This window comes from Balaenoptera borealis, assembly GCF_965194805.1.
Source record: "Balaenoptera borealis genome assembly, chromosome: 6".
In the NCBI taxonomy this organism is placed as follows: domain Eukaryota; kingdom Metazoa; phylum Chordata; class Mammalia; order Artiodactyla; family Balaenopteridae; genus Balaenoptera; species Balaenoptera borealis.
This window is the reverse complement of record NC_138863.1, coordinates 38,469,915-38,495,942: the sequence shown is the minus strand read 5'-3', so window position 1 is coordinate 38,495,942 and position 26,028 is coordinate 38,469,915. Positions and strand designations below refer to the sequence as shown.

Sequence of the window (26,028 nt, the reverse complement as noted above, 5' to 3'; positions counted from 1 at the left end):
TTTGGGGCCTTTAGTTCCTTGAATATTTTTTCCTCTTATATTTCTCTCTCTTCTTCTTCTGGGGTTCCAGTTATGTATGTGTTAGCCTACTTAGTATTGTCCCACAGGTTCCTGAGGCTTTGTCCTTTCCATCCTTTTATCCTCTGTGCTTCATATTTTGGATAGTTTTTAACTGTCCTGTCTTCAAATTCAATGATCTCTTGTTCTGCAGTGTTCAACCTGCTTAAAGCCTATGTACTGAATTTTTCATTTCTGTTTTATTGTTTCAGTTCTCAATTTTTCCTTTTTGTTCATTATTTATTTATTTATTTATGGCCACGTTGGGTCTTCGTTGCTGCACGCAGGCTTTTTCTAGTTGTGGCAAGCAGGGCTACTCTTTGTTGTGGTGTGTGGGCTTCTCATTGCGGAGCATGGGCTCTAGGGGCGCGGGCTTCAGTAGTAGTGGCACACGGGTTTAGTTGCTCCGTGGCATGTGGGATCTTCCCTGACCAGGGCTTGAACCCGTGTCCCCTGCACTGGCAGGCAGACTCCGAACCACTGCGCCACCAGGGAAGTCCCTGTCCTTTTTTTTTTAATAGTTTCCATGTCTCTACTGTGCTCCCTCATCTGTTCCCTTGTTGTTTGCATCTTTTATTCTAAATCCTTAACTTTGATGTTTTTGAGGCTTACATGGAAGCATTGTTAAGGTGGATCCTAGAGTAGCTCTTACTTTAGGGCTAGAGTAGCTCTTTTCCTAAATCGTGTCCTTTCTTGGGTCTCAAATGAATGCCCAATGTTCAGGTTAAGTCTTTCTAACTAGCTGGTCAGAACTCCTGTGCACCATGTGGCCTCTCAAATCTCAATTCAACGCACCATTCCACATGAGCTGTTTTTGCCAGGACTTGCACAGTGGTATACCAAGGGGAGGAAATGACTTATCCTAGTAGGTAGTAGAATTATCCCTGACGCTGTTTAGAATTGCTTGCACAGATGAATTTGAGTCTGTTGTACTGCTCTTTTAAATTTCTCTAGGGACACATATTCCCCCTTATTCCTTGCACCTGAAGTAGACACACCCCACCACTTCCTCCTTGGTATGCTATTGCCTTGTAGCCTCTTGCTTTGTGCATATGTAGCATAGCACTCAAAGACTGAAAGATTCAAATTTCTAGAGCTCCCGTCTCTGCCTAGTTCTCTTCTTTCTCCTACCTGACCACAGATCTAGCCATTTCAGCAGTCCCAAATTCCAATCTCTGCCTTCTTCAGCTTAGTGATATCAATTTCCTGTGCTTGACCTCTAAAAATTTACCCCATGGTCTGGAAAATGCTTCCAGGCAGAAAGCCGGGCACTCACAGAGCTCACCTCACCTGTTTCCCCTCTTTCAGTGATCACAGTCCTTTACCACTTGGTTGTCCAACACCTGAAAACATGTGCTTCAGATACCTTGGCTAGTTTTATAGTTGTTTACATATGGAAGTAGTCTACTCTAGTAGCAGTTATTTAGCCAAAACTAGAAGCAGAAATCTGTACTAATGGCTTTAGGAAACGCACTGCACTCCTAATTTATACATAAAGTAAAAAAAATTTTTTTCCAAAATTCACAAGAAAGATTTCTTGTAAATTGAATTGGAACTTCAAAACCCACCACTGAGTTCAAAACGACAGAGTCCCACACAAAAAAACCTTTGTGCCACCTTTGCTTCGACTTCCATACAAACAAATAAATAATTTAAAATATGCTGAGTCCCTTTAACCAAAAAAAAAAAAAAAAAAACCAATAGGTTGATCACTATTGATTTGTATGATTATCTCGTACCTTATAGAGCTTGAGAATTGTTTTAATGCATTCATGCACAAACTTGGTCTGCTTCTGAAGACTTCCACCATATAGCGCCACCAGTTCTTCATTGAAATTCACACTAAAGAAATCAAAGTGGTACTTGAAGTCAATGTCTTCAGCTTTTCTAAGTGCAATAGAGCCAATAGAACGAACTGCAGAGGAAAAAGGTGAAGTGCACATTAAACAAAAATTTTTAAAGTTTCATCTATTCTTACTTCAAAGTCTCTTAACAAATAACTTTATCCCACATTCTGAATACAACCTATTTCAGGGTGACATCCTTAACAACAGCAATTTAGAAAAACAAATCAACTTAGCAATTGTGTGTCTTATCCTGTAACTTTTTTTAAGTTAAGTATAACGTGAATGGTTCATTCATTCTCTACCTGCTTCCCCTGCAGTAGGGGCAACAATAGCTCAAAGGGAAGGAAGGATTCCTTGAAGAATAAGAAATAGGAATTTTGTCACACTTCAGGATTTTAAGAATGAGAAAATTCCTACAAGAAACGTCTGCTCATTACACCTCATCACAGTGGGGTAAATACTCATGCATAATTTGTCTCTTTTTCTTACACATGACATCCAATCATTAGTAAATCTTGTCATGCTCTGCCTTCTAAATATATCCCCAATCAAGGCTTCTCACCATTTCCACCACCACCTTCCTAATCCAAGCACCATCATCTCTTGCCTGAACTACTCTAACAGTTTCCTAAATGGTCTCTCTGCTTCCACTGTTTTAGGTTTTGATAAAGTAGTCTACATATATATACAACTTTTTTTTTCAGTTGCTGGTCTCTTAATTTCAAATGCAATTCCCATTTCCTGCATTTGTATTCTCTAGGTTTTGGGTTTAGCAAACAAAATAGCTGTTTGTCACTCCTTTTTTTTTTAACATATATAACTCACGTACTATACAACTCATTGTGTAAAGTGTACAATTCAATGATATTTTGTATAGTCAATCATTTCTGCAATCTAACTTTAGACATTTTTTAATCACCCCAGAAAGAAAACCCTGTACTCATGAGCAGTTACTCCTCATTCCTCTTCTCCTAATTCCTAGAAAGCACTAATATACATGTGCGTGCATATACATATATATATGTGTGTGTGTATATATATATATATATATATATATATATATATATATATATAGAACTGAATCACTTTGCTGTACAACTGAAACTAACACAACGTTGTAAATCAACTATACTTCAATTTAAAAAAAAATCTAAGATGATAAAAAAACAGTAAAAGTTATTTTTACTAGATAAAAAAACAAAAACCCGATGTTAAGTGGAAGAAGCCAGACACAGAACAATGCGTACTAAGTGATTATATTTATAGTGTGACGTTTAAAAATAGCCCCAAACAAGTAGACTGTATTAGAGATGCATACTTAGATGCTAAAACTATAAAGAAAGTCAAGAAAATGACTACCTTAAAGTTAGGAAGGGAGGGAGCTTTAATCAGGAAGGGGCACACAGGAGGCTTCCAGGGTGCTGGCAACCTTCTACTTCTTGACTTGGGTTTTGGTTCCATGGGTACTCACTTTATAATCATTTTTAACCTAATAGCCATATTCTATGCATTTCTCTGTATATGTGTTATATTTCAAACACAATGATTAAATTAAAAAATCAGAGTATATCATTTCCTACCCAAACCCTCCAATAGTTTCCCATCACACTTAGATCAAAATTCTAAGTCTCTTCCACACCTTTTATGACATAGCCTGTGGCTACTTTTCCATCCTCATCTCTTTTCACTTTCTCTAGTCTCAGTGGTCTTGAACGCACCAAGCACGTTCCTGCCTCCGGGTCTTCCCCAAATAGTCACATACCTCAGTCCCTTGCTACATTCAAGCCTCTGCTCAAAATGTCATCTCCTCATACTGGCCTTCCCTGGCCACTTCATCTAAACTAGCCACCTCCTGACCCTGTTTATCCTTTATCCCTTACTCTGGTTTATTTTTCTTTCTAACTTTTAATATTACTGGCGTACTGATATCTAGAATATCTAGAATACTGCCTGGCTCATGGTAGGTACCCCGTAAATATTTGCTAGCTAAATAGCTAAACATGTAAGTAATTATACTAAATGTTGAAATAATTCTATTCTCATTATACAAAAGAATACACCATTTAATAACAACAAAAAAAGAGCAGGTTTTAGCTGAAATTACTTCTAGATTGCTTGACTGTTAGGCCAAAAATAACTGCTATATTTCAATTTGGAATCTGTACACATAACTTCTCTACCCCCACCTTTCTGTGTTTCCCTCAGTATTTCTAGATCTAATTTAAATAGCTCCAACACAAAGAAACCAGTCTCCTCTCTTGTTCAGCAATAACATAAACCACTGATTTACTTCTCTAATCAATGCTTTAGGTTCTGTTTTCTGTACCCTCCACTTCTAACATAAACCTCTTTCTTCTGCTGATTCCTGAATTCCTATATCATCTATTTATCATTCCACTCCATCTTATCTTCTCTTACTTACTCTTTGCAAAGTGGCTTGCAGCTATTCTTTTTTGTGTACTTCTCACATGTACTTCTCTCAGACAAAATGTCATATATTTGTGTCTCCCAGTATGCCTAGTGTAATACCTAACACAGAGTACATGTCTAATAAATTCTTCAATTGAATTTCACAGCTTTCAAAATTTACTTTTGAGACTTACCTTGCTTATAACTTCCAGCATTACCGGGAAGAAAGAGAACAGGAATACCTGTTAAAGGGAGAGCTTTGTGTTCTTCAGCATAGGATCCTTCTCCATAAAGATATAATTCATATGCAGGATAGCGTTTTGCCAGTTTCTTTGGAAGTTCTATTTTCTATAGGAAAAAAAAAGCAACTTCACTTTAATCAGTTTTACTAATACAATTCAGTCTCACCATACCCAATTCTGAATTTGAAATAGTACAATATAAAAATATTACTGATGATAAAACTACACTTAATGCACAAGTTCTACTTTTAGTTTACACATATGAAGACTCAGTCTTGAATTATGTGAGCTTTAAACCATGTAGTCTTCAAGAAAGCATAAAATGGGACTACTTGAAATTCTAATAAATACAAATTACTCAGAATAGCTACTGGCAAGAGAAAAACACTGGTTTATGTCAGCAAGTTCCATGTTAACATAATTGAAAATGCATTTAATTTAGTATCAGTTATCAATTATACTTAGAAATGATAAAAACGTTCCATTATCAAATGAATTCTTTTTTGCTATTTTAAACTGCTTTGTAATGTCTCTCTCCTTTCACTCAGGCCTAACTATATACTCCAAGCTGTTACATCATTCAAAGGAAAGTAAGTTTGTTTTATAATGCAGCTTTCTGACCTCTCAACTTAATATGCTTGACCTACAATGTGCTTAACAAATTAATCTGAACCTTACAGCCATGTCTTGGTTGAGACATGTACACTCTTCTCACCATGAACATTCCAGTGAATTAGCATCTGTTTCAGTTTTCATGGACTTGGTGCATGGTTTATCAGCAAGACTAAAACTACTCTGCAATTCATATTACTGTATACCAAATGAGCCAGTAATTCACATAACATTTCTTTCAGCAAAATACAAATGAAGTCTTAATGTCATCCCCAAAAGGTAGGCATCTATAAAAGTGGGGGTAAAGTATAAGCTCTTCTTCTGCTCCTTTCTTCCCCCTAAGGGATGGAGACCGTTAAAAATGAAACCAGTTACACTGAACAGTAGATTTTATTTAAGTAGACGTGAATAGATTTAATGATCTAATAGTAATGTACATGTGCTTGGTAAAAATTTTAACTACTGAATGAATTTTGAAAATTGTAAATGGATAATGACTACTGAAAAAAATCCCTGTTCTAGAAAGCATAATTCTGATCATTCGTGCAAATTCCTGAATATTCCTTTGAGGATAGTACCATAAACAATCTGTGCCAATAACACCATGAAAACATCTTTAGAGACTATGACCTTATTGTTTAAGATACTAGCAACTTTATCTCCTCAAATATTCAAAATACCAACCCCACTATTTGCTTTATATGTGTACATGTACTTCAACTCAAATTAGTCCCAATATTAATTATGCATAGTAAATAATCAAAAATAAAAATGATGTAATATTTTGTTTCTTTAGGTACAAATTAAGCAAAAAGAAAATATGAGAGAAAAAGGGAACAGTTATCTTAACTCCTCTCAATTTAGTACACCATTTGATACAGCAGTACATGCGTATTAGATCACTATTCTTTAGGATAGTAACTAAAAAAGTTTTGAACTACTTGAAAATTAACTCAGAAGAACAGGAACTATCAAATATATAGAAAAAGAAATATTTAATTCTCTGGAGACAGAAAAACAAGCGAAAGAATATTACTTGATATATTTCATAATCTACTATTATAAAGGCAATTTTATAGTGAGACAATGTACACTTAAAAATATGAAGGCATATAATGTGGAGTAGAAAAAAGTATAAAGGTGGAAAAAAGAGGTAGAACAAAAATAAAAAGTGGGAGTTGTAGGCAATGGCAAAGCTGCATTTCCAACAGAATTCAAGTTGGGAGTGAGTGGCAGGAAAAGACAGGAAGGGTACTGACTAGATTGAGGACAGAAAAGATGTAGGCATACAAAAAGGACAAAGATGAAAAATACAGAAGAGGGTCAAGGGGTTTTAAAAAAACACATTTATAGTAACAGGACTCCAATATATTTTAAATTATTTTATATTGATTATTTTAAATGAGAACCCTCCACCCCCCCAAAATTAAACAATCCATAGTCCATACTGCTGTCAAGAAATAACCTTTTAAGACATACACCTTATGTGTTTCCTCACTGCATACACAAATGATAAACACTTAAGAGAGAGGTCCTTTAAAACCTGGCTCTAATTATTCTTACCTACTTCCTTATAATTTACCCATGCTACATTTTAAATTTTTTAATATGTTCCAAAATTCAAGATTCAACAGGGTATATACTGAAAAGGCTCTCCTACCCCTGGTTCATTAGCCATCCAGTTCCTTACCCAGAAGGTAACCAATGTTAGCAGTTTGTGCTTCCAGAAATACCAATATTTTACATATATACAAATACAGGCAAATTTGTTTTAGGTTATTTCTCCTTTTTACATAAATGATAACATACTATAAATACTACTTATGGCATGTATCCTGGTGCCTTCCCACCTTCACAAATGCTGTTCTTTATTCCTGCAGTTTTCTTGTTTCTGCACCTTGTGAACTGTACACATATCCTCCACTGCCCAGTGCACAACCTCTTCTCGATAGCCTTTGACTACCCAAGACGAACACGGCTGCTCTCTTCTGTGAAGAGCCTCGTACACACTCTCTTACAGTGAAATTATAACATTTAACACATTATATTTTACTTATCCATTTCACTCCTGTCTCCCCCATTATATTTTAAAGACATAAATTTAAAGGCACAAGGTCTGATTCATCTCTAATTCCCTCTCACCCATACCCAGGATCTAGAATATATCTACACAGAGAAGTCATTAAATAAATTATATGCTAAATAAACATCACACTTAATAACAAAATATATGAGTCATATTTCCCAATATCAACATTTCCTTTCAGAGAGCAATTGTCAGGTCACATATCTAAAGAGAGCCAAACTGTTGCATGAAAAAACACAACACAGATGTTTTCTTATTGAATTCTACAATTTGCCTAGAACTGTTTGCTACCAAATACAAGCTCTGCCTTGCTGTCATAATAAGGCAAGAAGCTTTAAAGGATAGTGTGTATTTTGCCTGGTAGGTGTGTGAGATGTTCAATTAACTCTGAATAAGTGAATCTAGGAAAACTAAAGGTAGAGGATTAATAAAGATACTCGAACAATTTAAAATTCAAAACAATTTTTTCAGAGTTTCAAATTCCTGTCCCACATTTTATTTTTAAAATGGAGAATAAAATTGAGCATGTTTCAACTAACCTTTCAAGTGCCTCTAAAATTCCACTAAAGAATATGCAAACGAGCAGTAAAAAAGAAGAAAAGCATCAAGAAAGAGAAGAAAACCCAACAACCAGGACATCCCATATGCTGAATATCAACCTGTGAACAATTAGACCTTACTATAAAATATAATTTAAAGCAACATAAAAAATATGTTTAGAACACTTTTAACAAACCATTGGTTCTTAATAGGCTGACCCCAATTATCCAGAAATCTCACATTATATTCAAAATGAATCATTTCTGTAGGCAGCTTTTAACTGTATTTGTAAAATAACGCAACCTAGCGTGCACAATAAAAGGACTAAGGGTCAAAGACAAATACTGTAGTGAATAAATACTTTTCACATCATAAAAATAAAAATTTACTGAAAATGTGTATCAAAAACTCCTCCCACTGTAATATTACTGTGCTAACATATTATTAACAGAAGTGTAAAACCTCAAAACAGCAAAAATAACTAAATAAGACTACCTAACAACACCAAAAAACCCAAATAGCTCTTTTGCATTAGCTACACTAATTTTCTGTGTCTTTCCAGTCAATTTTATGAGGCACGAAATACATCTGTGAGGTCCATATGCTTTGTTCCCAACATTAAGTGATTTCTACTACTGCAAATATTAAAATAGTTTCAATAATTGTGGGTAATCTAAAAATAAATGGGAATTAGTACTGTACTGTTCCAAAATGATTTTATTTTAACCAAACTCTTCAATGCAGTACAAAACTAAAATGACCTACTTAAATCTATTGGGAGTTTCCTAATTATTAAACCATAGAAAAATGAAAGGAGATTATAAGGGCTCTATTTTCAGTTTTTTAAGAAATCTAAACTAAAAGCCCATATATTTAACTATATGTGGCCTCTGATAAACATAAACCAGCATATTCATTTAGAAATTAAGAGACAACAGTAATATGTTAAAATCTGCTCCTTCAGTAGCATCTGATATCAAATGCTTCCACTTCCTAAGCACTGATGCAAAACCAAGGTAAAGATCTCAAAACAAATGAAATCTAAATTCGAATTTTGCCCATGGGAAAGGATGCTGTTCAGCAATTTAAACCTTAAGTAGTTTTAAGATCTAAATAATAGCAGGATAATCAAATAATATGCTCCTCCATAATGACCTGTACACGGAAACAATCAGGATCTGCATCCTTCACCTCAAAGAATAAATCTGCTACGGCTTTAAATGCATTTTATCAATATGTATTATAGTACATATACTTCTAAGGTAGGGAGTTATCATTACGATACATATTCCGTAATTAGGAGATGCAGTTATAAAGAAAAGAATCATTCGGAAGAAATTTCTCTGGACGGTTGTGCCATCTGTCACCATCTCTTTTTACAGCTGGTCATGAATGAAATTCTAGCGTCTACTATGCTGAACTGATAAAGCAACTGTGACTGAAAATATCCAAAATGGAACGAAAGAGGTGGGGGCGGAGAGAGGAAGAGAAAGAAGGGCCGGGTCTCTCTTCAATTGCAAACACAGTGAGAAAACAAAAATAACACCATGAAATAGATGTTGTATGCAACTGGTAAGGGGCGACACGCATCAACACAGGACGCATGCACACGCACCGACCCACGACCTACAAAACAAGAGGGCTCCGCAAAACCTTCACAGGAGAGAACTGCGCTAGTTCCCCATTTATTTACTCATCAGGTTAGCCTTTCAGACGTAAACCCCTGAAGTCTCTAAGGCAACCCTGGGAACTGTGTAGCCAGTACACGCTCTGCAGAAGCTCGGTTCCTTTCCAGAAAAGCGAGAGGTGACGCGCAAACCCCAGGGCGGGAGGGGAAGAATTTCGGCGCGTGGGAAGCAAAGGAGTGCCCGGGGCACCTGTTAAGGCAGGGAGGCGGGGAGGATGGGGTCTGGGTTTGGGGAGAGGGACTGGAGCTGCGTCTCTGGGAATGAGGGGCGTTGGGCCCGGCCCTTCTGATGAGCCTGTGCTTGGGATTTGGGACCGCGAAGGGACCGGGGAGCAACCTGGAGGGGGGCGGGGAGCATGCTCGGGGAACCATCTATCAAACACCCCACCGTGAAGAGAGGACACAAAGGGCAGGAGCAAGGGGCCGCGGGGGGCTGCGGAGTCTTCCGGGGCGAAGCAAGCTGGGACAAGGCTGGGCTAAGGGGGCGGGAGAGGCGCGGGGAGCCGACGCAGGGGAAACACACACTGGAGGGGCCCGAGCCTCGGAGCGCCCAGCGAAGGGAGGGCGGAACCTCACCTGATACTCCGGATACTCAAACATGTAGCTCATACTGCACTTGTTTTCCTCAAAGCCGAAGAAGACGTCCCACAGCCCCAGGGTCGCCATGAAGACCATGAGGGCATAAAACGCCAGGTTCCAGAGATTGACGGAGTGGAGGAACATGGTGCCGCCGCCGCCGCACCCGCGGGACTCCCAACCCTGACTCAGGGAGGCGAAGAACGCCCGGCTGCCCGCCGGGGAAACTAAGCCCAAGCACCGCGCGCCTGCGTAAATGCCCTGCCAGCCCGCGGGCCCGCCGCGCAGTGCGCCTGCGCGTAGCCTGTCGGCGCGCCTCCAGCCAGGCGTCTAGCCTGCAGAGGGGGAGGCGGCGTTTGCTGCGGGAGCGCGAATGAGAGGGCCGAGAAGGGAGAAACTGAAGTGGGCTGGGTTGGAGGGTGAGGGGAGAGAGGGAAGGGCGCGAGGAGAAGGAGGAAAGGGGAGGGAAGGGCAATGAGAGGCTGGCTGGAGGGAAAGAAGAAGAAGTGGGGGGCGGGGGGGTACTAGCGAGGGATGGGCGGAGCGCGGGAGTCCTGCAAGCGAGGAGAGGGAAGGGCTGGGGGTGGGCGTCGGGGGCGCTAACCTGGAGACGAGGAGGCCATTAATGATGGTGAGCCAACCGGGAGGGGGGACATCAGAGCCCGGAGACCATCAGCTGTCACGTTGCGAACACCACTCCTGCGCAGCTTAAAAACCCTAACCGTTCAATTTTGAAACGCCTCAGGCCTCCGCAATTTCGGTTCTCCCAGCAGTGGTGGAGCACATTCACAGCTCTCCGGACCAGTTAGCTTAAACAGGGAACAAATGGCTTTTTCTCCCCCTCTTTGACCGCCGATGTCGGCCCAGTAGGTAACAGCGCTTAAAAGCACGGACTCTTAAAAAACCACCAGCAGGTCGACAAGATTCTGGTCTTGGTATAAGTTGAAAGCCTGAATCACAAAAAGCATCGTTAGTCTTTAACGTTACCAGATTTTTCCATTAACACTGATGCTCCCGATAGGTATCTGCGTGATCAGTTTATCGCTGACTTGCCTTACTCCTCAGAATCTCCAACACCGCTTTGGAAATTGGTTCCACATTAACATGTGGAGGCAAATTCGCTGAAGCTTCCATTCAGACTCCCTCAAGTGACTTAATTCATTTAGATGAATTTCGGTCTGGTTTTGCACAAAAAGGGGGTAAAAAGCAGCTCAAAAACCATTCACAACCACGTATAGCAGCTTCAAAACAGTGTCTGTTAGGAGTTAGAAAGACACGGTAGCACCCTCTAAAGCTGACCCAACAGCAGATGGGGTGTGTGCGTGTGTGTAGCTAACTGCCGAATTCTTCTGAGGATTATTTTTGGCACTCACTGAATTTCATTTCGCTTGGGCTGATTTTCTGGTAATTTTTCTGTGCACAGGAAGTTTGGCTATGATACATAAAATCAAATAATTTTAAAACTAAAAGGAAGCTTATAGTTTATCTCATAGGATACTGTGATGTTCAGATATGAGAGCACCTGGGGTCCGGGGTGGAATTAGGGAGGAGTTTGTGCAGGGCATAAGGAGTCATTTGAGAAAGGATTTAAAGTATACATTAAAAAGGGAATACTCAATAGTCTGGGATCTCAAGGACATCACAGGCAGGATGTTTGCGCCTTGTTTCCCCTAGCGTATCACGCTCAGCACAGATAAACCAAAGGTGAAGCTACACTCTCATCTGTTCATCCCAGTGTTTCTTAAACTTAATGTACATATGAGTCACTTGGAGATTCTGTTTGAAAAAGCAGATTCTGATTCAGTTTTGGAGTGGAACCCAAGGTTCTGCATTTCTGACAATCTCCTGAGTGATGTTAGTGATGCTGGTCAGTCAAGTACACTTTGAGTAGCAAGGATTTTATCCTTCCCGAGGACTCTCCTCCATGGAGAAACCCCTGAACCTGAAGATGACAGAGCTTACTGTTCTGGTGGCTTTCATGAGTTGTGGCAACCTGCTGCCTTGATGGTCCACTCAGAAAGGAGTGGGAGAGAGACTCAATGGATTCTATGTTTGTAATTGTTCCATCACTACCTTTTTACTTTCTTTTTTCCTATTATTATCCCCCTCCTGGCTTCACTTCATTTCATGTCTAACCTAACCCAGAGCATCACTTAACCACCCTCTGCCAGTGCTGTCAACTTCCTGAACTCTTGTCTTTCAATCCTACTCTGCTTATAAACGTCCAGCCCTGGGGTCAATGTAGTCTGGCTCTGAGCTCTGACACCAGTGTATCTGAGCACTGCTGGAGAAAATGGCACAATCACTTGAATTACCGTTCAGAAATACTTTTATATGTTTCTGGTCAACTCCCTCTCCTAGTCCTCAGACCACCTCTTTTTAGGCTGCCTACACCATCTTTTCTTTCTCTTTTAGCAGATTACCAGTACATAATTTTATCTTCATATTCATATTCACAGTGATAATTTTGATTTTCAGGTGCACATTCTTTCATCTCTTCATTTCCAAGTTCATTATCTCCATCCAGTCCTAATTCAGTTAATACATCTGAAGTACTTGGAACAATGACTGGCACATAGTAAGCATTAATATTGTTACGATGTCGTTAGAGGACATCAAAAGCAAATCCCTCTAGTTGTGTTTTAGTTCCCATTCCTTCCTTTCTCTTCAGGAAATTAGTTCTATCAAGTTAAAGTCTCTGTCAATCTCTCCGATTCTTTTCTCTCTCCCCTGAAGCATATAAGTATGCTTAGATCTTATTAATTTTATTTTTTCTTCCAGTTTTATTGAGATATAACTGACACAGCAATTTTAAGGTGTACCCTATAATTACAAACATCATGAAATGATTTCCACAATAAGTTTAGTGAGCATCCATCATCTCATATAGATACAAAATTAAATAGAAAAAAGTTATTTTCCTTGTGATGAGAACTTTTAGGATTTACTCTCTTAACAACTTTCATAGGTAACATACAGCAGTGTTCATTGTATTTATCATGTTGCATGTTATATCGCTAGTACTTATTTATAACTGGAAGTTTATACCTTTTGACTACTTTTGTCCAATTCCCCCTTCCTGTACCCCAGCCTCTGGTAACCACAAATCTGGTCTCTTCTTCTGTGCGTTTATTTGTTTTTGAAGTATAATTGATCTACAACACTATGTTAGTTCCTGATGTACAACATAGTGATTTGATATTTCTATACATTTCAAAATGATCGCCACGGTAAGTCTAGTTACCATCTCTCACCATACAAAGACATTATGTTATTATTGACTATATTCCCTACACTGTACATTTCATACCTGTGGCTCATTTATTTTGTAACTGGAAGTTTGTACCTCTTAATCTCCCTCACCTATTTCTCTCATCCTTGCACCCCACCTCCCCTCTGGCAACCACTTGTTTGTTCTCTGTATTTGTGATTCTGTGTTTTGTTATGTTTGTTCATTTGTTTTGTTTTTTTAGATTCCATATAAATGAAATCATACAGTATTTGTCTTTCTCTGTCTGACTTATTTCACTTAGCATAATACCCTCTGGGTCCATCCATGTTGTCGCAAATGGCAAGATTTCATTCTTTTTTATGGTTGAGTAATATTCCATTATATATATATATATATATATATATATATACACACACACACACACATACATACACACACATATGTGTGTGTGTGTGTATCACAACTTCTTTATCCATTCATCTATTGATGGGAACTTGGGTTGCTTCCATATCTTGGCTATTGTAAATAATGGTGCAATGATCATAGGGGTACATATATCTTTTTGAATTCATGTTTTTGTTTTCTTTGGATAAATACCCAGGAGTGGAATTGCCAGATCATAGGGTGGTTCTATTTTTATTTTTTGAGGAACCTCTATACTGTTTTCCATAGTGGTTGCACCAATTTACATTCCTACCAACAGTACCACAACCTCACCAATACTTGTTGTTTGTTGTCTTTTTGATAATAGCCATTCTGACAGATGTGATATCTCATTGTGGTTTTGATTTGCGTTAGCTCTTATTAAAATAAAAAGAAAAATCCTCCCTGCAACTATTGCCTGTAACTCTTGCCTTCTCATCTCAGTCAGGGTTTTTAAAGGTATGGCTTTTTAAACTTAAATTAATGCAACTTTCATAAAGGAAATGACCATATTATAATTATCTGACAATCACCCGTCGACTGAAATATTTAATAAATTCATTAATATATCAGTTTTTTAGGAAACCTTCTAGATTTGCTTAAGCTCCCCTTAGCTTTTGTCTATTTTATTTACAGGAGGCAAAAACTGTCCTCTCAACACATGGTAACCACCCCCGTATTATCTAGTTTTGAATACAGGAAGAAAGAATCATGCTGTTTGGTGTGGGAATCTATTTTCTTTCTAAAATTAATTTCAATAAATTATACTGATCTCAATGTACTACACTCACACTATAGGTTTTTAAATAAGCTTTATTTCCTCTTTTTCTTAAAAAATACGTATATAATAGATTGGCTCTTAGAAACTAAGATTTATTCCCCTCAATTGGTTTAAAACTTTTTCTCAAACTTGTTAGTTTTTACCTCCTAGTACCTTATATGTAATAGGCATTCAATAATATTTGTTTTTAATTTACTTGAAAATAACTCAGATTCTATGAATTACAGTCATAAAACCTCACCTTCTTCTTTGATGCTTCAAAGCTTAAAAAGAAAACATAATGCCAGCAACTCTGTGGCTCCCAGCTCTGTTTCCAAGGAAACAGAGAATAGATCATCAAAAACAAAGTAAGGATTTTCAACCTGATTACCCTTTTTTCACCAGTTCAGACTCCATTGCTGCAAAATGAAAGGCAACATAAACTCAGCCTTGCAATTCAGATTCTTGATTCTGCTTGTGCTGTCTCTTGCTATTAAAAGCAGGCAAAAAATTTAATCTCTTGAGTTACATGTTGGTTTTCTCCTAGAGAGTTAAACTCGTTCACAAGGATGAAGAATACCTTTTGAATATAAAGTACTATGTACATCTGCTGAATAACTTAACATGTTTTTGCATCAAAAATGTCAAATGTTTAAATTATTGATCTCAGATTTAACATTTCTTAGGAATAATATAAGTAAGTAATGAGAATTTCTAAGAAAAGGATAAAGACTTCTAGGATGAAATGTTTTATTTAAAGAAATAGGAAAGAGAGAGAGGACAGGATGAAAAAAATGATAGGACTCAAGGGGAAAATAATTGGATTTCCATTCAACAGAGCAAAATACCATTATAACATTGTTCTTTGTTCTACATATTTGTATCTACTGTGGATAAAAATCATGATCTGGAACAATATAGGTAGCTATAGATAACAAAATTTTGATTTAGCATTGTCATATTACCTAGTGGTGCTATGTGTTTTATAAAAGCAGTATTCCTCTCGAATCAACACATTTTGCATCTTAAATTTACACAACGTTATGTGTTAATTATATCTCAATAAAGCTGGGGGAATAAAAAGCAGTATTCCTCTATTTAAAAATGTAGTTAAAGTCAGAGGATTCTCTTTGGGGTGAAGTGCACAATAGAAATTTGCTTTAATGGAAGTACAGTTTAGGAGGCTTTAGATGGCATATTAATATTTTCAGACAATGAATACTGAAATTCAGATAATAGCTCTAATGGGAACAAATGATTCATATCATTGTTTGGGGGCTTCCTTACATCAGTTTTCTACTTCTATGTCTATTTCCCCCAAAGGATTCCAGCTTTTCAAAGGCATGGCCTATACAAGGGTCTTGATCATTTTTAATACCTACGCTCAGTACAGGGCCTAGTAATTGGAGGTATTCTTCCATAAGTGTCTTTTTTTTTTTTTTTTAAAGGGAACGCTATGTATTTATTTATTTTGGCTGTGTTGGGTCTTCGTTTCTGTGTGAGGGCTTTCTCTAGTTGTGGCAAGCGGGGGCCACTCTTCATCGCGGTGCGCGGGCCTCTCACTATCGCGGCCTCTCTTGTTGCGGAGCACAAGCTCCAGACGCGGAGGCTCAGTCGTTGTGGCTCACGGGCCCAGTTGCTCCGCGGCATGTGGGATCATCCCAGACCAGGGCTCGAACCCGTGTCCCCTGCACTGGCAGGCAGATTCTCAACCACTGCGCCACCAGGGAAGCCCCCATAAGTGTTTTTGAATAAATATTTTGTATTTATTTACTAATACCCTATATTTTAAATAAAGGTTTTAGCCACATTTGGGTCTTTTACTATGAAATGCAGAATTTGTGGTATTCAAACACATTTTAATTGTAAACGCTAATAGCCAAAGTAGACTACTGTTTGTAAAACAACTCTTAATATTTGAAAAAGTTTTTGAAAAAGACTTAGAGAATAAAATATTAATCCAGAAATTTACCTTAGCTAACATAAAAGTCTTTATATTGAAAGAGAATACAGTACCAACATGTAAAACAAACATGTACTTATCTTGAGAACAGTAAGGCACATAGGAAAAGATGGTGAGTTTTGGCTAAAGGACATGTTCATATATTTAAGCAAAGTATGGAACTTGATAAGACCTATAGAAATATTAGCAAAGGATCTGGAAATGTGTCCTCATCTGTATATTGAGGAGGATGGACTAAATCAGGAGTCAGCAAACTTTCTGTAAAAGGCCCGATAATATTTTCAGCCTTGTGGGCCGTAAAGTCTCTGTCACAACTACTCATCTCTTCTGTTGTAACATGAATGGGCCTATAGACAATAGGTAAATGAGCAAGTGTGGCTGTGTTCTAATAAAACTTTATTTATAAACACAGGCAGTGGGCCACATTTGGCCTCTTGGCCATAGTTTGCTGATCCCTGGGCTAGAAGATTCTAATTCAATATTCCAGATTCAATATTCTATACCTGTGAATATTAACATTGGCCAATGCAGATTTTCTGACTTTCCAAACTCATTAGACATTGGTCAAGAAATGTGATTAATGGTGAGATAGCAGACAAACTTAGGTGTTAAGTGTTATTCGAACTTTAGCTAAATGTGCGTCAATTTAACCAGAGTTCTCTCTATTCAATATCACCATGCATATATATATGAAATATTGTGACACTGCTTGATATAGTATTATGACTAATCTTATTAATAGATCCATTTTAAATAACTACCTAATATATTTTATGAAGTGTATTCAAACATATATGGATATAAGAAATCTCTCTAAGGAACTTTAAGGCAAAATAAATACCATTTGTTTTTTTTTGTTTTTTTAATATATTTATTTATTTATTAGGTTGCGCCAGGTCTTAGTTTCAGCTCGCCAGCTCCTTAGTTGCGGCATGTGAACGTTTAGTTGAGGCATGTGCGTGGGATCTAGTTCCCTGACCAGGGAATGAACCTGGGCGGCCTGCATTGGGAGTGCGGAGTCTTAACCACTGCGCCACCAGGGAAGTCCCCATTTGTTTTTATAACTCTTAAGTTTCCTCTTAGAGGGGTAGGGACCAAAGGAATAGCCACTCATATGCTAGGTCATTTATAGAGCAGTATCAGAAACCTAAGCCTGCACAAAGTTCTACTGTTGCCTTTCTTACCATGAGTGTCTCATCTACAAAATTCTTAATGCATACCCCTCCTGGTCCTGGTGATAGACTACTGAGATAAAAAATCACGTTTAAATATTTTTTATGCTAAAAACAGGGTGAGCAGAGGGTTTCTATTGAACTTGAGGGACAAACTCCTGTTTAAGATAATCTCAGTAAACGGGAGATGATGCTGGAAGCAAAGTGACATTTCTAGGAAGAATTGTTATGGGTATCTTGTTTTCCTTGATTAGTTAGCTTTTTAATGCTAAATTACTTATGACCTGATAAGAAGCAGAGGGAGTTTCTAAGGTGTCCAAACTTCAAAATGAACTTTTCTCAACTAATAGCTTAATGTAAGGAGGCCTGTTTCCGTTTTTATCTCTGACTCACAATTTTTATGACTTGGGAAATTAATTTTTTTGAGCCTCAGTTTCCTCATCTGAAAAATAGGAAGAATAATTCTACTCTGGGGATTGCTGGGAAGATTACAAATATCTGTGTAAAGTGCCTGATATGTAATAGGCACTCAAAAAAAAATGTAACTAGTATTACTATGAGCTTCATAACACTTGGCTATTTAGAAAAACTAGTACTAGCCCCAGTAAAGTCAAAGAGACTTTCGTGGCACCAAAAGGAAAAATAAAAAAGAAAGACTAATGGTGCACAACTAACAGAACATAAGGACCATCATCTTTCTATCTGTCAAAGAGGCTAACATGATGACATTCAGAAATAGAAACTTAATAAAAGAAGGTGGGAAGTCCTTAAAAGGAGAAATGAGTACACTTTACTTACAGGCAGCAGAAAGATGCACTATCTTTTAGTATTTTTAGGAGGTAGGGAGTCTCCCCAAGGGAAGCACATTTCCCCAAATGAAGGCACAGAGTTTCTGTGGACAGTTGATTTTGGGCCCCTATCACACCTATGGTCCAGGGCAGCTGTCCAGCATGTGTCTGTTTTTCTGTTTAGTGGCTCTTCCTAAAGCTGTGTTGACATTTTTTCCCTCTGCTACTGCAAGGCTTACTGCAAACCTACAGCTGCTGTTATGCTTCTTAAGCCCTCTCTGCTGGGCAGTTGACAGCTGCTAAAGCCCTGCTTCAAAGACCCCAAGAAATGAAACACATGGGAAGATTCCAGGCTCACTTGCTGGATGTCAAAAGAGGCCAGTGCCAAGATAGGTACACAGAAAGGCTCCCTGGCTCTGCTGTTCTTAAAGCCCTCAATTCAATGAGTCACATTATAAAGGCTCTAGGAACTCTCCTCTGAGAGGTTCTGCATGACTAACACCCATTTAGTTCTTTGAACAGAGACAGAGATAGCAGACTGTCTGGGAGGGGTTAGCCTGATTTTCAATCTGTCTTTTCCTGTGTCTTGTGGGTGGGTCACATGCCATGAGCTTTAGGCAGACAGGTATGTACTGGTACCTGCTCAGTCTAGCCCAACAGCTCCTAGTCCAGTGCTCCTGACTTACCCTGATGCCTAGCCGGATGGAAGATAATGGATCCTCCTTTCTCACAACTGGTGCTGAGATGGGTCCCTTCAAGCAGTTTGTGAAAAGAATCCAAAAAGTAGGGGCAAGACTGAGGTCAGAAACTGAGGAGGTGACAAGTGGCCAAAGTGTAATCAGTAAAAGCAGAGTGAGGAACAGAACAAAGTCAAGGAACCAAGACAACAACCAGAGACTCCAAGTCTGAATAGAAGAAAAGGAGAGAACCAGAGTCTAAGGAACAAAATGAAGATGATTCCTGGTGGGTTCTGGCAGAGAGACAAGAGCACGGGAACTGAAAATATAGTTAAGCTGATTATAGAGACTCGCACTGTGGTCAGATGCCAGCATGCCTTGGAGGCCCTAGATATGCCTCTATGGGCCTGCCTTTTACCCTTCCTCTACCTGTCCATCGTAAATATAGGGAGCACTCATGGATTAATGGTGCTGATATCATGTGTAAAAGTGGGTGATGGTCCCCAAACAGATATCTGTACACCCACGTTCATATAAGCATTATTCACAATGACGAAAAGTGGAAGCAACCCAAGTGTCCATTGACAGATGAATGGATAAACAAAATAGGGTGTGTGTGTGTGTACACAGTATATGTGTTTCTACAATGGAATATTATTCAGCTTTAAAAAGTAAGGAAATTCTGACACCTGCTACAATATAGACGAACCTTGAAGACATTATGCAAAATGAAATAAGCCAGTCACAAAAAGATAAATACCATATGATTCCACTTACATGAGGTTCCTAGAGTAGTCAAATTCATAGCAATAGAAAGCAGAATGTGGTAATCAGGGGTTGGGAGGGGGGAATAGTACTCTGTAATGAGTACAGAGTTTCAGTTTTTCAAGATGAAAAGAGTTCTGGAGATGAATGGTGGTGATGGTTGCATGACAATGTGAATGTATTTAATGCTACTGAACTGTACATTAAAAAATGGTTAAGATAGTAAATTTTATGTTGTATGTATTTTACCACAATTTTTTAAAGGGAGTAATTGCCTTGGAGGATTATCACTTTTCATAGCAATGGGTAACTGGTGTGAATTATACATGAATCCTGTCCTCAAAGCATTTTCAGTTTAGTGAGAAATCAAATGATTCTTGTTCTCAGGAAAGAGAAAGTATCGAAAGATAGTTTTAGGATTTTTTAGAATCTCTTACAAATGGAAGTGTCTTCCTTTTGGCACCACCAAGAAGCAAGTACTTTGCTGTCAAAATGATAGCTTCCGAAGGAGTAATTAAGAGCACATCCTACTATGAGAAAGAACAGGAGAGGAAAAGGAGGCAGATTAGGATAGTGTGTCATGCAGAATGCAATGTGCTCAGGAAAAATCTGGAAAGAAAAATAGAGGAAAGGGGGAAATGAAGATAACAGAAGTGAAAAGTAGAAAGCAACATAAAATCTGAAGAAAATGTAGCAGTAGCTCTCTACTGAAGTCTGTGAACCCTCAGCAGCAAGCATGACAACAAGGACCATGGAACTTTAAGGCACGATAATCTGTCAGCAGAAGAGCTCAACAGAGAAGACATTGTGGAACAAAACAGGACTAGAGAGAGAAACAGCATGGACCTCAGCCCCCCTCAACCTGTGAGCTGTTGTAACCCTCTGGAGGAGAAAGGAGGCCTAAACAACATCTATATGCTTTCTCTAGAACAGTGCTCCAACTTTTGTGTGCATCAGGATCCTCTGGAAGGCTTGTTAAAATAGAGATTGCTATGCCCACACCCAGAGATTGTTCTTTAGTAGATCTCGGTTAGGGACTGAACATTTGCATTTCTAACAAGTTCCCAGGTGATGCCAGATGCTATTGGTTTGGGGACCACACTATATGAACAACGGCTCTAGAATTAAAGAGGTATAGAATATTAGTGATTGGTTGCATACAGTTTTTTTAAATGCTTTAAAAGGAAGGCCCAAAGCAAGAACTGTAGTAAGGGACCGAAAATATTTAAATCCAGGTAGACTTTGTCTACCATTTGGTCTCTTAATGCAGTAGTTAAGAGTGTAAACTCTTGAGTCAGACAGACTAGGACTGTGTCACTTTCTAGCAGTGTGTCTTTGCGCAAGTTTCTTAACCTTTATGACCCCCTATTACAGGTATTTTACAGATATTTCCCTCACCTGTAAAATTAGAATAATATAGCACCAACCCAATGAGGTTGTGGAGAGATAAAATTGTTAATACATGTACAAGGACTTAGCACAGTACCATGGCACGTGGAAAATGTAGCAGGCATTTGTTTTGGGCAACCTTGCATCCATCTCTGCTACTTTTGTACCAGTCCCAATTACCTCTCCACTACCTTTTGAAATCTGAATCTTAGGAACAAAGCCAAGATAATAAACTACCACAATGATCCTCCCAATTTACCATGGAAACCATTTCATCCTGTGGCTGGTAAATTGTAGGCAAACATATAAGGATATAAATTGTCTTTATGGAAATGTTTAATCCTTGAGTATTCCCTCCAGTGGTTACTAGAGAAGGAGAACAATAAATCCAGAGGTTTCCTGAGTGAATTAATTAGTTTTCAATTGCAATGTTATTCAGTATCTTATATTCATAGTACTGGGCTAGAAGTGTTCAAGTGAAGCAAAGGGTTTCTGTCCTTTTATTTGTGATGAAAAGCTGAAACCAGCTGATAGTATGAAATGCAATTTAAAAAATCATCTGTAAACTCAATAAAGATTATTAATTTGGGAAGAGAATAGTTTTAATTTCAATAAAACAAATGACTAATTTTAGTTCTCTTCTGTTAGAGGGTGTACTTATAGTAGTTGGGAAATGATCAGCTTAATCATTTCTCTTAAATATGCTATCCTCCCCCAATATGCACCAAGAATTGGTTGCAGGACGCCCCGAGGATACCAAAATCTGTGATGCTCAAGTCCCTTACAGTCAGCAAGGTTGGGTTGAATCCCCGGATGCGGAACCCGCAGATAAGGAGGACTGACTGTATCACGAGGGAACACTCTGGGTCATGGCTTCAAGGCTAGTTTATATGCTATAAACTTTTAGGGGAATGCCCACCTTTGCCCCCTACACCTGCCCCTTAATCCCGTAAGAAAACGAGCACTGATGTGGTTCCATAAGAGATGGAAAGCGAATGAGGAGAGCCCTGTGATTGGAACTTACTACCTTGAGCATTTCCAGGTCATGGCGGTGCAGGGAAGGTGAATCAAGGTGGAGCGCAGCAGGTTCCCAGAGTTGCTAAGAAGTTGATTGGCAGGGAGTACAGAGCTGTGAGTCCAGGGACACTAAAGAAGCTAGAGTTTGCAAGACAGTAGCAGACTCGAGAACGAGAACCTTGCAGAGAGAGAACCTAGTACATCTGCACATGCGTGTGAGGAAACTACCTGAGGCCAGAGAAGAACATATGAAGGCCTTAAGGGAAGCAGGCTGGGAGTTCACGAAAAGCCAGGAATAGTGCCTGCTACCACCAGCCAGTTTGGAAAAATCTCATAGTTCACAGACACTGGATGGAGTACTCTGAAGGGATTACCAAGCAACACGATAAAACTTTCGGGCATGATGGATATTTTCACTCTCTTGATTGTGGTGATGGTTTCATGGATATTTACATATGTCAAAACATATCACATTGTACACTTTAATGTGCACAATTTATTGTCTGTCAACTATATCTTGAAAAAGCTGTTAAAAAAAACTTTGAAAAAGAAAAATAGAATCTAGAACACAAGTGTATAGTATATAATCCAATGCATAATATATCTTCAATAAATATTAGTTTCTTCATATGAACAACTTTATACAATAAATTTGAAAACTTATATGAAGTAGATGAATTCTTAGAAAAATATAACTTATAAATATGACTCACAAAAGGGAGGAAGGCTGAATTGTCTTATATCCCTTAAAAAAATTAAAGCAGAATTTTAAAACTGCTCCAGAAGGAAAAGCATTGTACCCAGAAAACTTTTAGCAAATACTCAAGTGGAATAAATAAAAAACACAATATAACAAGCTAAAAATAAAGCCACATGCTCAATACTTACTATATATGTAAAACAGACTAAATTCAACAATTTTGAGGAAAAAAAAATCCAACCTTAGTGGAAGAATATCACAATTCTATCAATAATTTATAGATATATAAAAGCAGAAAAAAATCAATAAGGATAAAGATGACTTAAACAGAATAATTTCAATCCTTACACAAATATTTCCAGAGGATAGAAATAAAGACTCCTCAATTCATTTTGTGATATTAAAATATCTTGAGGGTATTCCCCAGCAGTCCAGCGGTTGGGACTCCACGTTTTCACTGCCGAGGGCCCAGGTTCAATCCCTGGTCAGGGAACTAATATCCCACAAGCTGCATGATGCAACCAAAAAAAAAAAAAAAAAAAAATCTTGATATGAAATCCAGTACAAAAAAAGGAAAAAATTACAGCTTAATCACATGCATGAACATAGATGCAAAAATACTTCTGGGCTGAACTTGCACTTGGACGAGGCTCAAGGCTTTCGGAGAAACCCAGAGGCAGAAAAGTGTTGTGCATACAGTGGTACAGGAGGTGAATCCTGCCAGCATGCCTGGAACTGTCCACCACAGCTGTGGCTGAAACCAGAAGCAGGCTGAGGGTGCACCAAAGCGTCCGCTACCAGTAGCATGACAGAGCCAGATCTCACATTTGAAAAGTTTACTCATGGTGCATGGGTTACTTGTTTTAAATATCATTTGTGCAAATGTACCCTCTTGGAGATCAAAGTAGCAATGAAAAAAATTTAACCTATTTAACAGAACTCATTTTTCCCACCCATCTTTTAAGTTGCTGCTCAGGTCTTCATCTTCTCTGACTCCCTCTGGCTGGATGCACCCATAATTCCCTGTGCACTTTTCTGCCACTGTACTTAACCAATTACACTTTCATAGCAATATTAAATAGCAATCTGTCTATCTCTCCCACTAGATTCTGTTTTGGTCATCTTGGAATTCTGTATCCTCAGTGCTTGGCATGTAGAAGTTAACTAAACATTTGCTACATGGATGAACTGAGTAGTGAGTGAAAAAATTGAATATGGAAATAAGAGTGTACCTACAGCCAGGAAATAGTAGGAGGAGACAAAAATAGAGAGAAACGAAGGAACAAAGCACAGGAAATTCAGTCTGAAATTAGATTTTCCTCATTTTAATATTCTTTTCCAAATTACTTTCCAATGCTAATATGTCTTCAATGCATCTTACTTGAATATTTTTTCTAATTGTTTTTCTTCAGGGCATCACTGAAGAAAGGTATAGCAGGTGATATCCACAAGGACAGGTACAAAACACCCCTGCTTCTCTTGCATGAGTTTTGATGAGGTAGGCATGGAGTAAGATAGATGGAGATTGATATATCGTTTTGATTACAGATAAAGCAGATATTGGAGAATGTGGTTATGTCTGTGAGCTATACTGAACCCCAGAATTAGACTGACACCCACTCAGGTGTGGACCACCACTGGCTGCCTCCACAGGGTCTAGTCCTGTAATACTGTGGATTGGAGACATTGATGCTTCCTGTGGGCAGCTGGTCCCCAAGAGGAGGAGAGGTGGAGGAGTGGTGCTCTGATTACCCAGTTCTTGCTCCCAAATTCATGGGCAGGTCACTTCTCCTTCCTAGGGTAGAGTGTAGGGATGGAGAGAATTACACTAATTGATGTCCCTTCAGCTGGAAGAAAACACCAGGGGTGGGGAATAAGTGTTCCCACTAAAGATAGCCATATTATAGTTAAGGCAAAGTCAGTTACCCCCATAGTGGTATAATTATTTGTACGGGGGGGGGGGGTAGCCAGCATGCAGAGTAACTTTTACAGTAACGGTAGATTACTTGAGATTTATTGGCACCATAACCAAGCTGGTTCAAGTTCAACAGTAGAACAGAGAAAGACACCAGAATTTAAAGAAATAGTATCTGTCCACCTGCACTCTAGAGAAATGTTCTAAGTATGTAATTTGGCAGTTCTTTCTAACACTTTTAAACTAAAATAAATCTTATTGGGGGAATAATTATCACATGCACGTGGTCCACAATTCAATGGATATAAAGTGTGTATGGTGAAAAATCTTCCTGCTACCCTGGTAATTACTTTTAAGGATTATTTTTCTAATTATGTATCATCAAAGGTGTGTTTTATTTCACTTGTCCTTTCGTCTTGATTTGATGAAAACAAAGTCCTCAATTTACAAATGAACTTGGGGAGCACAGTTTGCTTGCAAGTCCTTTGGAATTCAGACTGCATGGTAAATTTCTAGTTTCTTAAGGAGGCTCACTAGCTTTTGATTACACCTCAAATGCAGTACATTTACACGAAATAGTATAAAATTTAACACATTTAATCACATGGTTTCTATGCTAAATTGTGCTCTGACTTCTAACCTGGACTATCAGAAATGTATCCAATTCTCCGCCATTTAACCCTCTCCCAAATCCCAGCAGAGAGCATTCCCCTTCTCCCTCAACCTCTGTGCTAGAACTACCATGGAAATGGAAACAAAAATGTGTCTATGGTGGTGGATGGGGTAGCGACGGAACTTCTGGGAGGGTAACAGCATACACCATGGGAACCACCTGCTGACTGGGGACTCAGCAACTGGACCACAGTGGCACTGATGGCAACTTAAGGCAATGGAGGGCACAACTCCGGGGTCCCACATTGTCTGGAATACAGGGTCAGAGGCGGCAACGACTGTTGTGCACATAAGTATCTTTAACTTATAGAGACAATTGAAAAAACTGACAATCTGTTTAATCATATACAAATGGTACCTTTCCTACCTCTTAATTTTAATTGATACAACTTGAAAAGAAAGTACTTTTCATAGCCATTTTTTCTACTTTATTTCAAAGAAGTATGAATATTTCTTTTATAGTATGATTCAAAACCAACTCAGTGTCATGATATATGAC

General features: G+C 38.5%; 1 protein-coding gene across 2 annotated transcripts in view; it reads right to left on the bottom strand.

The window, feature by feature from the left end:
- Positions 1-10,329, bottom strand: part of PGAP1 (post-GPI attachment to proteins inositol deacylase 1) — an 80,048-nt gene extending 69,719 nt beyond the window's left edge. For both annotated transcript variants that reach the window (XM_082397332.1, XM_082397333.1), the window contains exons 1-3: positions 10,057-10,329; positions 4,508-4,661; positions 1,797-1,972 (exon numbers count right to left, since the gene is read on the bottom strand). In XM_082397332.1, coding sequence (XP_082253458.1) covers positions 1,797-1,972; positions 4,508-4,661; positions 10,057-10,203 — 477 coding nt within the window. In that variant the 5' untranslated portion in view covers positions 10,204-10,329. The remainder of the gene's footprint in view (positions 1-1,796; positions 1,973-4,507; positions 4,662-10,056) is intronic.
- Positions 10,330-26,028: the final 15,699 nt, after the last annotated feature.